This window comes from Mytilus edulis, chromosome 13, assembly GCF_963676685.1.
Source record: "Mytilus edulis chromosome 13, xbMytEdul2.2, whole genome shotgun sequence".
In the NCBI taxonomy this organism is placed as follows: Eukaryota; Metazoa; Mollusca; class Bivalvia; order Mytilida; family Mytilidae; genus Mytilus; species Mytilus edulis.
The window spans coordinates 65,502,781-65,520,986 of NC_092356.1; the positions used below are offsets into that span (position 1 = coordinate 65,502,781).

General features: G+C 32.6%; 1 protein-coding gene across 5 annotated transcripts in view; it reads left to right on the top strand.

Annotated features, from left to right (window-relative positions):
• The window catches only part of LOC139500028 (kinesin-like protein KIF20B), a 55,031-nt gene that overhangs the window by 13,504 nt on the left and 23,321 nt on the right, over positions 1-18,206 (top strand). For 4 of the 5 annotated variants that reach the window (XM_071288724.1, XM_071288725.1, XM_071288727.1 and 1 more), the window contains exons 9-21: positions 111-257; positions 3,352-3,517; positions 3,963-4,062; positions 4,698-4,816; positions 5,673-5,812; positions 6,238-6,409; positions 8,288-8,452; positions 9,062-9,133; positions 9,960-10,049; positions 10,420-10,545; positions 11,514-11,643; positions 13,832-13,885; positions 17,535-17,710. In XM_071288724.1, coding sequence (XP_071144825.1) covers positions 111-257; positions 3,352-3,517; positions 3,963-4,062; positions 4,698-4,816; positions 5,673-5,812; positions 6,238-6,409; positions 8,288-8,452; positions 9,062-9,133; positions 9,960-10,049; positions 10,420-10,545; positions 11,514-11,643; positions 13,832-13,885; positions 17,535-17,710 — 1,657 coding nt within the window. The remainder of the gene's footprint in view (positions 1-110; positions 258-3,351; positions 3,518-3,962; positions 4,063-4,697; positions 4,817-5,672; positions 5,813-6,237; positions 6,410-8,287; positions 8,453-9,061; positions 9,134-9,959; positions 10,050-10,419; positions 10,546-11,513; positions 11,644-13,831; positions 13,886-17,534; positions 17,711-18,206) is intronic. The other variant, XM_071288726.1, reaches the window with a different exon arrangement.

Genomic DNA, 18,206 nt, shown 5'->3' on the forward strand with positions numbered 1-18,206 from the left:
GATACCATAATATTTTTGATATTTGTGACTTAGAATGTTAATATACTTGTGACTTAGACAGTTAGTATTGATACTTGTGACTAAGGAAATCTATATTGGTATTTGTGCAGGTTGTCTCTATGTGATCTGGCTGGATCAGAACGACATTCTAAAACCCAGAGTAAAGGTGAGCGACTGAAGGAGGCGGGTAATATAAATACCTCATTGATGACGCTAGGAAGATGTATTGAAGCACTCAGGAATAATCAACATCACAAGTAAGTACAGATGTGTACATCTTCATTTTACTCTATACCATAAATTGATGTTGATATAGTTTTGAGAACTTTTGATAAGTGCAAGAATAACATCAACAAAAAACAAAAAAACAACACCAGGAATAAATGTGTCTTGTATTTGAAAGGCATGTTTTAAAGTTCCATTGTTTTTTTAGTTTTGATTAAATACAAAAATACAAAATACAAAATACAAAAAAAATGATGAGATTCTTGTCACTTGCATGGGAGCAATATAATTATGATAACATTTAATCTTTAGTAAAGGTGCATGTGGTATCTCAGTTGTATGAATAAACTTTGACATTGGTTGTAATTCAGAAAGACACGTTTTAAAACCACACATACAAAACTTTATGATCACTACTCATAGACATTATCTCTAGATTCAATTAAGAGTAATTAGAACCACACACATTAGAAAAAAAATAGTGCTAAAATTGAAACCAAAGGATTTGGGCTGTTTCATTAAAATCTATATGTGTATGGTTGTTTTTGGAAAATAATGTGTCAGCGGCATTGTTCCAATACCATTGACCAGAACAACAGGAAGTCGATTATTGCCTCCGCCTACCGCACTCGGTTTCATATTTACTATTTTACAAACTAACTGGTATCTGCTTGTATTCCGCTACACTCAAACAAAGTGTTGTAGTCGGAAGGGAACCAGTTTACATACTTTATTGTATTTACAACAAAAATGTTGACCTGTTCATAGGAAGGCTTGTATAGTCCGCGCTTTTATTCTCCAAAATTGGACCTTCCAGTGGGGATGCGGACTATATAGTACAATTAGCAAGAAATAAGAGAACAAGTTCAATATTCGCGGCAAGTGGTTTGTTTACGTTCCGCCATCACTACTACACACAGCTTATTAGTTAGCTACTGCAGCTGATTTGTAGGTTAACTACCAGAGATATTTTGCAGTGTGATAATTTTTACGGCGGTGCAATTAAATATGAAATTATTAAGCAATTACAGTATAGAAATTAAAAATAAAAAAATGCATTTAATTCACAATTGTTTGAATTTTTATATTTCTGATTTTGATCGAATTATGTACACTAATTAAGTCAATAAAATATGTTGAAAAACAAATTATTTGTCCAAATGTCGTTATCCAACTCCGGTTCCTCGCTTACTATTTCCGATTAACTGCCGATACTTTTAACTTCACTTTCTTTCGTCTGTATCAGACTGCTTAAAACCCTCAAACTCTTCATCTTCTTCCTCCGATTCGAAGAATGAAGCCCATTTAACGGCCATTGTTTCAATCGCATTTCGCAAACAAAAACACGTGTTAAAAACAATGTATTTTAATGTAAACATATTACCTTTCAATGGAAAGGAATATACGAGTTGAAAGTTTATTCATTTGTAAAACCGAATTTGATTGGTTCATTTCGGGATTCCCCTTAGGTATTGTCCAATCTAAAGAGTTTTAACAGTGGTATATTTTAGGGGAATATCCGTCAACACGACTGCACATGCATTGTTTACAGCGGATAGATCAGTCACTGCGAATACACAGGTGAACTGGCAAGCGGATTTATCAGTCACTACGAACTAAACGGTGTTAATAACCGCGTATATATCCGTCAGTGGTAGATAAAGAGTTAAGCCAACACTCCTGTAAAATGCTCAACTGGTTAAAAAATGCATAACAAAATATCCAATACCGTTAATTCCTAAATATACCTCATATATATAATTAAAAATACATGTTCCAGACCATATGAGTATTTGGACCGTACGTGTACGGTCCGGACTGTATAAGTATAATCGTACAGTCCCACCATACGCGTACGGTCGGACCGTATGAGTAGACGCATATGGTCCAGTACGAGCTAACCATTTATCACAATCATTATTTTTAGTTTTATAAATTGTGTTCATTACAATTACTTTTAGATGGATAAATTGAACAATTGAAATTAAATATTTGTTTAATTGTATATCTGAATCCTATTTTGGTACTCTTGCCCAAGGTGACACTTACTACCACAATAATGGTATATTTTTTACATTTACATGTTTGCAGTTCATTCATGTTCCTTTGCATTTGCATTATTTTGTAAAGTTTCTAATATTTTAAAATTGTCGTCCCACATCATGTTAATTTCCGATATCGTAAATTTCTATGATCATAATTCAATTAATGTATTACTGATCGACATGCTAAATACAAGATATTAACAGATTTAATAAGTGTGAATTTTTGTATTAGTTAAAAAATAAAGTTTTTATTCCAATTACAATTGGAACTTTTCCATATTAATTTGAGAGTTAAGTTATGTTGATCTGTACATGAACTTTACATGCATTTGTAACTTATAAACTTGAGCAACTTCTTAACGATATTAATCAGACCGTACGCGTACAGTTCGACCGTATGAGTATTTTGAAAAAGTACGCATATGGTCCAGACTGTACATGTACGGTCCAAATACTCTTACGGTCCGGAACATACACATTTAGTTGAGAAAAATTAATATATACAAAATGTACATGAACCCCCAAAAATGTGAAAGTAAATATTTTTGGACAATCCCTTCCTTATTAGGTATTTAACTCTTTTTGCTTAAATATTGAAAACAAATCTGGCAACCCCTTTCTTATTTTTACTCTTTTTGCTTAAAATACTGTTAAAAATATATATTTAACATGGGTGACGAATTGAATATATCAGGTGTCGATTTAACCAGGTGCCGATTTCACTATACCGGGTGCCGATTTGTCTTTAAAAAAACCAGCCAGTTGTCATCTTCACTTCACACACACATATATACGAATATCAATTATATGCTTACGAGACATGTTGCATTGCATGCATTGTTAAACTAATTACGGTATGTGAAAATCAAGACTTGCATAAAAAATATTCCAATATTAGAGACTGGCGTCATTTTTCCTGACAGCTTTCAGTTCTTTGATTTACTCTTTGGTCGGGTTGTTGTCTCTTTGACACATTCCCCATTTACATTCTCAATTTAATGGTGCTGTGGTTAAGCTTTGAATATGATATAACCAACTATTAACTTGAATTTTAGAAATAAATTTAACTCTTTATTTGTAGAGATAAAACCCAGCTGATACCATTCAGGGACAGCAAGTTGACAAGATTGTTCCAGAATTTTTTCTCGGGTAGAGGAAAAGCTGCCATGATTGTCAATGTAAACCAATGTGCCAGTATGTTTGATGAAACTCTACATGTCTTCAAATTTTCTGCTGTAGCAAAACAGGTAGGGCTATACTTAACCATTGGTTTGTGGTTGTTGATAACACTTGGATAAATTGCAAACCATTATCTTCTTACAATAAAATTGCATTGACAATATAGTAACACCAGTTGTTTATGCATCACCTTTCCAAAAATCACACTAAAAACACAGCAATGGATTATTTTTGATACATTTGCGTAAAAGACGAATGGATTTGAAAGAAGATTTGGATACAGATCAACAAGAAAGCAACTTAACAACACATATAACCAAAACACACATCTATGAAAAATCATTTAAAGATTAAAATTAAATTAACTTTATTAAAGTTATATTCAGCCTAGAAGGCCAATTGACTTGTGAGGGTTGAATTACATAGTCCTCCTCAGAATTAGATAAATGTAGGATTATAATACCATATATATATTGTCAAATGAATACTAATGTCGTCATTGTTTGATTGTAGGTTGTGGTAGTTCAGAAACCAGAGCCACCACCAAAGAAGAGACTGAAATCTGCACCCCCTCCTAAAGTCCCCAGACCATCAATTCCATGGGCTACACCAGGTGTGTTTCATTATAAACCAGGAACACAGGTTTACGTAGTTTACAGAATTTAATTCTGATATTACATATATAACCAAATAACAGTCTTGGACAGTAATCATCCCTAGTAATTCAACTTTTCCTGTTTAACTTGCTGACATGCTTAAATCACACATGTATGCTGCTTTAATATGGATGATTTTAGTCAATAATTTAAATGACTTCGTTTATAATTATACCCCTCCTGAAGTTGAGAGGTAAATGGCTTTTCCTCTGTATAATCTCTCCTTTGAAATTATAATCCCATTTATTACAAATCTGGACTTCCTGAAATTTGGAAGCAATCTTTATGTGAGCCTGCATTAATTTTATGTGACATTTTTAATCACTCCTAATTCCGCTTTATAGAATACTTAAAAGAGGGGTAAAGCTTTCTTTTTTATAAAGTTGTATGACTTGATAAGAGCTGGTAAAAAGTGACACTTTAAAATGAGAGCGGGTGTGCTTTCAAATAAATCCCAATGCTTTCAAGATAATTTTATTTCAAGACACCATGGTTTATTTAATAAAAGAATAAAAGTAACATATTTCTTTTTTTTTGTAAATTTCATTGGTCACATAGATTTTTTTTAAATGAAGAGCTATTATATTTTCAGGTGCAGCTGACATGTCACTGATGAACTCTGCCCTGAAACGTGGACAGCAGATTCCATTACCTGAGGATGATTTTGATGAAGATATGGACTCAGATTCTATGGATGATTCGGAATCAGCTGTAAGGATCATTATTTTAAATTGAGATTGTATTTTAATCGTGAATAGAATGGCCTTTTGTTACACTTTAATGTTAATTGGATGACAAAAATTTTTCACTGTTTTGAAAATCAATGAAATATAAGGAATTTTGGGTCTGGCTAATATTATGAGTCTATAGCTAAAACTTTTTCATTTTAAAAGACATTAAGACAAATGAAGTTCAATTTTAAGTACAGCATTCCAATAAGCATTTCCAAAGAGCTTGTTAAACCACCAAAACCTAAATTAGTCTTATAATGATCAAACAAGTTTTGTTTTTATGCCCCACCTACGATAGTAGAGGGGCATTATGTTTTCTGGTCTGTGTGTTTGTTCGTCTGTCCCGCCTCAGGTTAAAGTTTCTGGTCAAGGTAGTTTTTGATGAAGCTGTTGTCCAATCAACTTGAAATTTAGTACATATGTTCCTTATGATATTATCTTTCTAATTTTAAAGCCAAATTAGACTTTTGACCCAAATTTCACGTTCCACTGAACATGGAAAATGGAAGTGCCAGATTCAGGTTTAAGTTTTTGGTCAAGTTGTTTTTGATGAATTTGAAGTCCAATCAACTTGAAACTTAGTACACATGTTCCCTATGGTATAATCTTTCTAATTTTAATGCCAAATTAGACTTTTTACCCTATTTCACGGTCCATTGAACATGGAAAATGATAGTGCAAATGGGGTATCCGTGTACTTTGGACACATTCTTGTTTTACAATAAAACCATTTTTTTTTTTATTAATTTATTATTGTCAGCATGTCATAAATCATATATAAACTCTTTTGTCCTCCCTTTATGGAAAAAAATTGTGAAACTTTTTTATTTTTATAGGAACTTGTACGAATCATCGATAGTTTGCGAGAGAAACTAAAAGTTGAAAAACATGCTAAACTGTTGATGGAACGAGACATCAGAGATGAAGTGTGTAAAGAAATGATGGAACAGATTGTTAAAATAGAAAACGATTATGAGTAAGTAATGTTTATAGTGGCTGAAGTGGAATATTGGGGAGGTTGTCTTCATCAAACTAATCTGATGAACGCCAGTCTCTATTACTAAGTTTATGTTTTAAAGTCACAGTTTGGTTAAACAGATCTGTCAACTTTTGAAAATCTGCCATACACTCTCTCTGCAAGATGCATTTAATTTATAGTCATCACTGTAACTAGATGTGGCTATGTATATTTAAACAGCCGATTTGATGCCTTTCGTTAACATGGGATTAACTAGGTTATGCATGATACACCACAGTCATATTAAATTATATCACATTAGAAAATTGATAACACCATCTACCTTTGAAAATAGATTTGTTATCAGACTTATCGTGTAAAATATTGTATAACTTGGAATTAATTGTTAATGGTTTAGAATAATTTTTAATTGATTGTTTCAGAGAACAGATAAGGGAACGGGAAATTTTAGCCGAAGAGATGATGGAGAAGCGAATAAAGATTTTAACAAACACAATAAATCCCCGGAAACGACAAAGACAAGAGGTCATGGAAGATGAGGATGATGAATGGGTGTCAAGTATGTTGCTACATCAAGAGAAGGTCAAAGTTCAGGTTTGTAGTCAAGTATTGAACCCAAATGGAAGGTCAAGGAAAATTATCAGTTTGTCTTTTTATTATTCCTCTTGGAGATAAAAAGTCCAATATTCCAACATTTACCTTGAAGGGAATGGGAAAAAATATGCAAGGAAACACCTTTTTATACCCCCGCTTTGTTAAAAGGGGGGTATACTGTTTTACCTCTGTCTGTCCTTCCATCAGTCCGTCTGTCTGTCAGTCAGTCCATCCGTCCCATGAATATTTTTCATCACATTTTTCTCAGGAACTACACTACCAGGATTTCTGAAATTTGGTTTCAGGCTTGATATAAGTCAGCTATACCTTGTGATGCGTTTTCAGATTCATCACTCAACAACTTCCTGTTTACCGAACACTTGTTTGATTTTACACATGATAGCCAAGTTGAAAATATTTCGTCACATTTTTCTCAGGAACTACAATACAAGGATTTCTGAAATTTGGTTTAAGGGTTAATATAAGTCAGCTATACCGTGTGATGCGTTTTCAGATTCATTACTCGACAACTTCCTATTTACCGAACACATGCATATTTTTACACAATTAATATTATCCACTTGCGGCGGGGGTATCATCAGTGAGCAGTAGCTGGCAGTTTCACTTGTTTGACCTAGCATTGTTCATTTTAAAGAACAGTTTTGTTTGTGAATTGCATAAGATGTACATCAATGAAGTAATTTATTTCCATAAAAACAAATAAACTATATTTAACTGTGAAATTCATTTAGAAATATATTATACTTTACAATGACAGTGAGGAAATACTATGTCTAACATGCCTAATCCTAGTAAAATATTTTGGCAGCATGATTGAATTATATTTTGAAGTGATTATTTCAGCATTAATACCACTGATTAGATTGATTTACAGCTGATTTCAATGAGTGTGTAGCTAAAGGTAATATCTTTAGTTAGCTTGCTTGCTAGCTGAACTGTGAAGTCATTGTTAGGTAAGGTATACTACCCCTTCTTTAAAGTAGCCTATTCTTACATACAGATACATTGGTTATCTGTCTGACTAGTCTACTCTTAACCCTTTCACCGATTGCTGCCCAGACAGAAGCTACTCTGAGACGATGGCTTCCCTGGCTACTTTTACTCAAGTGGGAGATCTTCATAATAAATGTCAATAAAAACTTGTTTGTAGTTATTTGTTTATTTATTTCATTCACTAACACCAAGTTCACAGGTTTTTTTATGTTTTGATAATTTTTTCCTCATAAAATATTCAAATTTTCAATTTTTCGGCATTATTTCAGTGAAATTCTCAAAATTCTGCTTATTGACCCCAAATCGTAATTTTTTTAACCCAAAATGGCAAAATTTTGAAAAAAATTATGAGGCTGTACAAATTCATCACTGAACGATGTCCATTCCAAGTGTTTTGAACATAAAACGACAATTTATGTCAAAAAAGTATACTAGTTTGGCTTCAATTCTTCCATATTCTTTCTAAAAAATTGTTCCCTCATTTCAAATTCTCGTAAATTCCGTAAATTTCCTCTGATTTTGACACGGTTTTCAACAAACTGAAGCGTCATGTTTACACTTTCATCCGGGTTATTCATCAAAGAAAGATAACTCATGTTTGCACTGTTTGAGCGGGAAATATAAAAGATGTATTCCGATCCCGGTAAAACGGGACTCGTCGTCAGCAGTCTGAAGTGTGAATCCCGGTAAACCGGGACTCATCGGCGAAAGGGTTAAGGAGGCTATCTTACCTTACAATGACTTCAGGGTTCAGCTAGCAAGCAAGCGCATAAAAGATATTACCTTTGCCTACACACTCATTGAAATCGGCTTAAATTTTTTGTATTGGTGAATTAAGCTAAAGAGATAATAAACTATTTACAGGAAAGGGATGAAGAACTTAAAGAATTGAAAAAAGAGCTTGAAACCACAAAATCACAACTGAACAAGTACATCAAGGAGCAGGAGAATTATATTGCTAAGAATACGTCTCTACAGTTTAAACTGGCTGATACGGAACAAGTTCTTGAACAGACACAGAAAGATAAGGTATGATCTAATGGCAAGCACAAATCATATTTAAGGTTGTACCTAACACTACAGGGAGATAACTCTGTAAAGTTGGCTAAAAGGAATAGTAAGCTTCTCAATGATCAAAATTGGTGTTTGTCAAACTGCTATATAACCAGTGTAATTTTTCAGACAAAACGGTTGGTTCAAAAAAAAAAATATTTTGACAAATTTTTATGAAAATTAAACGAGCCAAATTAATTTTAGTGAAAGTGTTGGGTACCACCTTGAAAAGCGTTTGATCAAAGCAGTACATGTATATTTTTTTAGTGAGAAACCTGCTGTAAATGATACATGTTTATTTGACCAAAATGGACATTTAACATTCAGTTTTAAATAAAATCACATTAACACATATTTTTTTTATACTTCACATTTATTCACTCCTTTGAAAAGAATGTCTTTTGCTGCAGTATAACTAATATGTGCTGACACTGTGTTAAACTGCCAACAAAGCATCAATTGTATTTTAAGATTGAGAAGACCACATATGTGACCTTATATCTCCTTAAATATATTGTAACAATGTAAATTTGTCCACTGCAGCTTGTACTACTTATTTAATGAATTTGTGTTGTTTACTTATAGGAAGAAGCCAAGGACCAGGTGAAGAAAGTGAACAACAAAATGGATGAACTTGTAACTAATACTGTAGAAAAGGTAATCATTAAATCTCTGCTCTAAAGGATATAGGTATACTGGTTATATCCATGTTTCTTTCTCTTTGTAAGATTATGGTGGCATTTTAGTGGGAACTAATAATCAGAGCTTCCCGAAATTTGGTATCAAGCTACATGCTTGGTTGGTTAACTGTTTGGATGTTTTTCAGTCCGTTCGTCCGTTTATCTTTCCTGCTTCAGATTAAAGCTTTTGGTCCAGAAAAATTATGATGAAGTTGAAGTCGAATCAACTTGAAGCTTATTACACAAGATTCCTATGATATGATCTTTCTAATTTTCACTGTCCACTTAACTTAGAACATGATAGTGTGAGTGGGGCATCCATGTAATATGATGGACACATTCTTGTTACATTTATTTGAGTTGTGAATTAAAAAGAAATGTGGTGTTAAATATTATTGAAATGACAACCCAAAAATACATGGAAATAGTAGACATATTATTTTAAGTATTAAGAGAGTACCAGCCTTTATCCTAGTGTGTCGATATTGCAGACTGAAAATAAAACTGGATTCTTTTATTTTTGTGGAGGAAGGGGAATTTTTTATTTCATGGTTATGCCAATCTGTGCATACAAAGCCTATAGATAATTTGTAATTCATTGAACATTTGAATTCATGGTTCACCTTTACCAACCAATAATAAGGAATCCAATGTAACTGTTTTAGATTACCTTTGTATAAAGATAGAACATTGTGATCTTTTGATTGGTCACTTGTTTTCCTCCATATTATTGTGGTTGTGACAATTTATTGATACACTTGTTGTTTTGAACATAGATATTAAGAATGTTGCCTATTTTACAGAGAAAGAGTGATATTGATTTAGGAGATACCTGTTTGTTGGAAACCTTGTCACAACAGTTACAACAGGCTAAAGATCAGATTAAAGAACAGGTAATTAGGCTGATAAAACATGGTATCTTAACCGTTTATAGATATTACTTATAAAGAAAATATTCGAGTTTTAGAAGTAATATATTTCAATTCTAAATTGATGCTTTTAATTTTGTTCTGTGAAATCATATTTCTTCAGACAAAATGTTGAACTTGATTTACATAACAGGCAATGCTGAACATGTATTAAAGCAAAACAGACCCATTGGTGGCCTTGGGTTGTTGTCTGCTCTATGGTCAGGTTGTTGTCTCTTTGACACATTCCCCATTTCCTTTCTCAATTTTACTTAGATTAGTAAATTGATAATTTTGTAAAGTAGGCAGGTATATGACAGTCTGAGCTAAGAAAGTTCTTTAAATCTATTTGTAGGAGACAGAAATAAGGGAATTAAACGCTATGCTGACAGAAGCTGGAGAAACATTCCAACAGACAGATACAGAAATCAAACAGCTGAAGGAGGTCATTAATGATGACGAGGAGAAACTCAAACAACAGGTAAAGACAGGGATACAGACTTCATATGGAGGGTCACCCCAATCCAAAATTCTTTCATCACATGAATTCTAAAGAATTTACTTGAATTCTAAAGAATTTACTTGAATTCTAAAGAATTTACTGGTGATTTCTTCATAAAAATTAAAAGAGAGAATGGACTATGTTCACCTTCAAATAAGATTATAGAATAAAAATCCAATTCACCTACCTTTTGGGAAAGAATTGTTAATTTTTTTCATTCATTTTTAAGAAGAGTATGGTCTTTCCTCAGAGCAAGAACTAAGTGTCATAGTACAAGATTCCTCTTAATTTCCAACGACAAATCAGGCACTTTTTTTGTGTAGTTATATTATCTGTAGAATATTTTGTCCTCATTTTAAGTTTAATGATCAATTTCTGTCTTGTAAAGTGCAATTTTTTTTTTGAAACATTCTTAGACTTTTGATACTATATTTGAAACATTAATGCAGTATTTGTGATGCCAAAATCTGTCACCATTTTCTGAGCAGGAAATGTTATCACAATCCCAAGCCTGTTGCAATAACAAGTGTCATGAAAAGTAAGCTATAAAAAAGATGTGGTATGATTGACAATGAGGGTACTCTTCACAAGAGACAAAAGTGACGAAGAAATTAACAACTTTAGGTCTTTGTATGGCCTTCAACAGTGAGCAAAGCCCATGTATACCACTTATTTAGCAATCAAAAGCCCCAAAATGATAAATGTAAACAATTTATTAAAACGAACAAACTAATGGCCTCATTTTTGTACAAAATAATGAACTAAAAATAAATATGTAAGACAGCAACAAAAGACAACCACTGAATTACAGTCTCCTGACATGGGACTGGCTCATACAGAAAATGGCAGGTTAAACATATTAGCAGGTACTGTCTGGTTTTAAAGTCATTTCCTTTTTCGACTTAAAAAGTTTTACTTTACATTTACATGATTTATTATTTTTCCAGCAAACTTTGATATCAGAGCTTCAGACAGCATTGGAAGAAAGTACAAATGCTGTAACCACTGCTGAAGAAAGACTAATAAAGAAAGATGAACAGATTATTAAACTGGAGTCTGAAAACTCTGAGTTAGAAGGTATTGACAATGTTCCTTCCTCCCAAGGTAATCTGTGTCCCCCACTGAGCATGCGTCATTCTAGTCAGGAATTCATAATCAACAGACCGTTACATAACAGCAGTCGTGTGTTACAAGTGGTACTGACTCCCTTACAGAACAAACTGACTGCACATCATACTAAAACTAGCCTACTAAGGCTTAGAAACTCGCCTATAGCTGAGTCTAGACGTAGTCGACAGATTGTGAAAAAAACAGTTAATGACAGAATAGTTAAGGACAAAGAAAATGTAAAGTTGGTCAAACGTAAACTTGGTGACAGATCCCGTGATCGTCTGAACACAAGTAAACGAAGACGAGTCAGTAATTCTGTCAAACAGAAGTTAGCTAGGTTGTCAGGGAAACATTCAGGTTTGAAATATAATCTGAGGACCAGAAATTGAATGTTTTTACTAGGCATGCTGTGTTTGATTTTCTGTTAGATTTTACTAAAGAGTCTTATTGCTGAAAAACTAAGAAAATCAATGAAATAGTCCTAAGATAATCAGGTGTTTCTCATAATGTTGTGTCTGACAAAATAATCCCAGTAGTCATTAGCATTTAATACACAGTTACTATTTATCATTTTTTTATACTGTGGATTCATTTATTTTTGTGGATTGCAGAAGTTTTGCCTTTTTATAAATGATGAAAATGTGATTTCAATGTTTTTCCAAAGTCTGCAAACAACCTAATAGAAATTTAAGTTCATTCAACATTTGAATTCGTAGTTCACCTGTACCCATGAAACCAACAATATTGATACCAATGAATAATAATGAATCCACAGTATTACTATGATGAAAGACTCGTTTTCATTTAAAAGTAGCCATTTCACTTGAAGTTTTTGATAATTTCCTTGATTTTCACAGAAGCTAGACAGATTTTTTGCATCAAAATTCCAAACTGACCCCCAAATTTCATTGTTTAATTATTTTTTAAGCCATAAAAATTGTCAGTCTGTTTTAATAGATCTTTCAGAAACAGGTCTTATTTATATCTGTTTAAAGTTATTGGCATAAATTGTGCAAACTTCTTTGAATGACATGACAGAATTATATTATGCAAATAATGTATTATTTACAGTTACAATTTTTATGTTTTTCTGGGTAAATAAGGCTCCGTTCATTTTACACATGTGTTTATTAGTAGTAGCTGCTGGTCATAAGATGATCGGTCAGCTTTTGTTATTTTATTTTGTTTTTATTTGAATTTTATTTTATCATTTATTTATCATTTTAAACCTCACATTTGTTTAGAGTCGTCGTCATGACATGAAGATATCATATATATATGTAATATGGTTTATATTTTTTTTAATATAAACATCCATTGATGCACAGCTGATGTTCTAATATGACACTGACCACAGATAACTACTGATGCCTTTATATATTATTGCTTTAAGTTTTCAAAACAAATTCATCTGTCTTTAATCAACATACAAAAATTTAAGCCTTTGACCAAATTTGGTAAATCAAAACATCAACCTCTAAAAAATGGAACTTGTATTTGGGTATAGTATTGAACCTTTCAGATAGAGAAAAGAAAACAGGGACCTTTTTGTATATACGAAAAAACTGCTTTATATGCAGTGATGGCTAATATAAAGTATAAAACTCTTTACCACCTTGGTAGTTCATATATAATACCTTTGTCTTTGATTAGTGACCAAATCTATAATTCTGGTCTAAGATTTTATATAAGATTGTCTATGACCATCAAAGCAAATGCATATGACATCATTATTTCTGTTATGAAAACCCCTAGAATTTCATAAATTATTGATTTTTAGAGGCTCGTAACCCCTACCACTGTTGACTTTTACAAACTTTCTTTGAAAGCTTGTATGTATTTTCAATAATATTTTGTGGTATTATGTTGCACCAATGTGTTGTCTGCCAGGTGCTGAATCACTGTGATGATGTATATTTCTCTAATAAAATTTTATACTCAACGATTTTACCTGTATAGTTTTATATATCACCTTTCCTACAACTACGTTGTTCAGGTAGTTGCGGCTTTTGAAGCTACGAAATACCTTCATCCTAGCTTATCCACACTACACTTTCCCATTGTAGGTATTGTCCTCAGTGATCCTGGCAGACACATTGGCATGCTTCTCTCACTATGTATCTATAAACTTTCACCTGAATTTTTCTCATTTCAGGTGAGTCTGTTCAAGTTACTGATGTGCAGCCTAGCATGTCCATGTGTTTGTCAGGTTTGGCTTTAAAATACAATTAATATATATACTTAATAATTCAAGGGGGTCTTTGAAAGGGGTTGAAATACCAACAAACACTAAAAACAGAAATCATTTAAAGATGGTGAATATATATTGCATTCAGCGTGTTCGTCTAACCATTTGTGTGTCTGTCTATAGAAAAAAAGAAGATGTGGTTTGATTGCAAAAGAGACAAATGACAACCACTGACTTGGGACAGGCAGACATACATGCAGAATGTGGCAGGGTTAAGCATGTGAGAGTTGTCTCAAACCTCCCCCTAACTTGGGACAGTAGTGTAACAGTACAACATAAGAATGTCTGTTTTTTTGGTCACACTTTCATCAGATACTACTGAACAGAATGACTTTATATTTGGTCAGCAACTTATAATTACATCAGATGATACACATAGGCTTAGAAACAAATTTACTTAGAAAACAGAAGATTCCGATTTTCATGTCGACAGCACCTTCATCAGATCTGTCCAAAGTTTGGAAATCCCAAATTATAAACATTTCAGTACAATAAAATCAAAAAGGGGCCTACATATCTTTGCCTGAGAGCATGGCAGTTTAAGTTATAGTACAATTATATAGTTTGTGATCTGATATGTTACCAACAGATTGTATCATTCAATTCATGCCAGTGCAGAAACACTAGCCACTGGAAGAAATTCAAGAATGGAATTGTTTGGGACTGTCAACCTGAAAACCCCGTGTTAGTAACAAAAAGCTTTCTCATGGTATTCGGGAGACCAACATTTTAGAAGTTTTAAAGTATGATGTCTGAAGGAATAAAAAGCAAAAAAAAAATGGTCTGAACATAATAGTTAACTACATAAAAGGACTATCATTTATTGTCGAGCCTGCAACTTTTGTTGCAGAAAGCTCGACATAGGGATAGGGATCCAGCGGCTACGGCGGCGGCGTTAGCTAACTCCTTAAAAGCTTTATATTTTAGAAGGTAGAAGACCTGGATGCTTCATACTTTGTATATAGATGCCTCATGTTACGAAGTTTCTGTCAGTCACATGTCCAATGTCCTTGACCTCATTTTCATGGTTCAGTGACCACTTGAAAAAAAAGTTCAGAATTTTTGTAATGTTGAATCCTCTCTTATTATAAGTTATAGGATAACTATATTTGGTATGTGCGTACCTTGCAAGGTCCTCATGCCCGTCAGACAGTTTTCACTTGACCTCGACCTCATTTCATGGATCAATGAACAAGGTTAAGTTTTGGTGGTCAAGTCCATATCTCAGATACTATAAGCAATAGGGCTAGTATATTCGGTGTATGGAAGGACTGTAAGGTGTACATGTCCAACTGGCAGGTGTCATCTGACCTTGACCTCATTTTCATGGTTCAGTGGTTATAGTTAAGTTTTTGTGTTTTGGTCTATTTTTCCCATACTTTGTGCAATAAGTCTACTATATTTGTTGTATGGAATGATTGTAAGGTGTACATGTCTAGCGGGCAGATGTCATCTGACCTTGACCTCATTTTCATGGTTCAGTGGTCAAAGTTAAGTTTTTGAGTTTTGGTCTTTTTATCTAATATTATATGCCAAAGGTCAATTATATTTGGTGTATGGAAATATTTTATGATCTATATGTAAGTCCCGTGACCTCAATTTCACGGTTCATTGCACAGTGTTAAGTATTTGTGTTTTGGTCTGTTTTTCTTAAACTATAAATAATAGGTCAACTATATTTATTGTATGGAAGTATTTTTAGCTTTACATGTCTGCCTGGCATAATTCATCTGACCTTGACCTCATTTTCATGGTTAATTTGTCTTTGTTTAGCTATCTTGGTTTATGTTAAGTTTATGTGGCAGTTGTTAAAGCTTTATACTTAAGACTATCAACATAATATCAATGATTAGTAATTATATAAAGAAGGCGAGACATTTCAGTGTGTGCACTCTTGTATATATATTGTATGGTACCCAGGGGAAATTGTGTTATTTATACATTATGTAACAATCTGACAACAACCTGCAGTAAAAATTTCCAATTGACTTCCCTGGGTTTCATGATGTTTTGTATCTAAGGTTAGATTTGACAACAGAACTAACTTCAATACAACAACAAAAAAGAATTGGCTAATGCTTGTGAAAAGTATTTAATGATTGTAACTTCAAAAATACATTTTAAAAGATTGGGAAATGAGAAGTATTTTCACTAAAATTTTTTCCAATAAATATTATTACATTGGTTGCAATGAATTACATTGATTTCCCAGTTAAATAAAAACCGATAATTTCACATGTGAAATAAACGTGGTTATTTCACTCTCTGACGTCATACAACAATAGGCGTTGTCAAGACGTCGATAACGTCGGATCAAAACAAATTGTAAATGCGTAGGAAAAACATATAGTTCCTTACATTTCCTACATTAATTTCATAAAAAAAAGCCATTTGACAATGTAATAAAAAGTATAACTAATCGCCGTATTTGAATATCAAAAATAAGACAACTTGTGACCGAACGCCGCTATGGATTAAACTCGTGCTGCGCACTCGTTTAATCCATGCGTCGTTCGGTCACGCGTTGTCTTATTTTTTGATATTTAAATACGGCGATTAGTTATACTATAAATATCGAGCACAACTCTTGCAAAAGAACAATTATTTACAAAGGAAAATTAATTGGTAATTAAGTACTTGCTGGCATAAAACTGTTATGGGCAACACTAGTTCTGTAAATAGAACTTATTTAATAACAGGAATCACAACAAAAACAGAACAAAAACAGAACAGTACACTGAGCAGCATGCAAAACCAAAATCCAATAAGAAAAAAAGAGGTACAAAAACAAAAAACGACTCAATGTTGGATATCAAAATCATGTTAAAAAAATGTGTCAAAGAACTTCTTCCACAAATGTATATTTTTTTATCAATTGATGAATATTTATAAATCCATAATACATTGTCAGATATGGGGTAACAGTTACAATCACAAAAAAGTGTAGTTATGAATGTACTTCTGTCAAAGTAACACACCTAAATGTTTTGACAGCTGTTAAATATTGAAAGTAGAAAATTATACAATGAAACAACTCATATAGTGTTTTTTTTAGTAAAGGCTCTGACAATCAGTCAAATCAAAACAAAATCTCAAAGGTTATTAGTTTTAATAGACAGCTGTTATTCTATTCCTGTTTAGGATGGAATGTGGATGTAGGAAAAGAGATTCTGCTGAAATGAATTATTTAGAGAATGACAAAGCTCTGATAAATTTTTAATATTGGTGCTACTTTATTTGGAAATATTTGTTAACTAAGTCTAAAAAAGAGTGACATAAAAGGATGAAAAGACAAATTAGTTCACAAAACACTACACATATATAGTCAACTCAAAACATAAGTATGAAAAGACAAACTAGTTCACAAAACACTACACATATATAATAAACTTAAAACTGAGCAACTAGAACCACACCAAAAGCTGAGGAATAATCTAAGATGTATGGTAGGAACTATACGGTAAAGTTTCAATAAACCACTAGAAAACATTATCTATTCCAACACTTCAGTGGTCATTGATAATGTATGTATACAAACAGTTGTTAGAGTGAAACAGACTTATATACATGTATATGAGTTTATATTTGATTGGTTATTTGAATTTCTTAGAGAAGTTGAAAAACCAGAAGAATTGTTGTTTGTTCCTGGAAGAAACTTTGAAGCAGAAAGACGAAGAAATAACTGGATGGAAGAATAAGTTTGCTAGGGAAGAAGATGAAAGTTTTAAAAGAGAACATGCACTCATTAATGGTTACAAGGCAGAAATCAGTAATCTTAAAACACAGGTTAACTTAAAGATAATAGTACTTACAATTAAAATCACTGAAAGAGTAGAGCACACTAAGATTTGTAAGATCAGAAAGCTCAAATACCTATGCTGTAAAAATTTGCAAAAGTTCATTTTGAAATGGAAATTTTTTCACAAATTGTTACACAAAACAAAGTTATATTTCAAATAATTCAAAAGACATACAACTAAATTTGATTAGAAAAAAAAAAGATGTGGTATGAGTGTCAGTGAGACAACACTCCATTTAAGTCAGTATTTGAAAGAAATAAAGCAGTATAGGTCAAAGTACGGTCTTCAACACTGAACCTTGGCTTGCATAGAACAGCAAGCTATAAAGAGCCCCAATAAGAATATTAAGCTTTATTTTCATTTGTAACATTTCAACTAATATCCAGATACATTTGTATTTAAAGATCTGTTCAAATGTATGTGAATGATTGAAGACATCAACCAATAAAGGACATTTACATATACATAAGAAGATGTGGTAT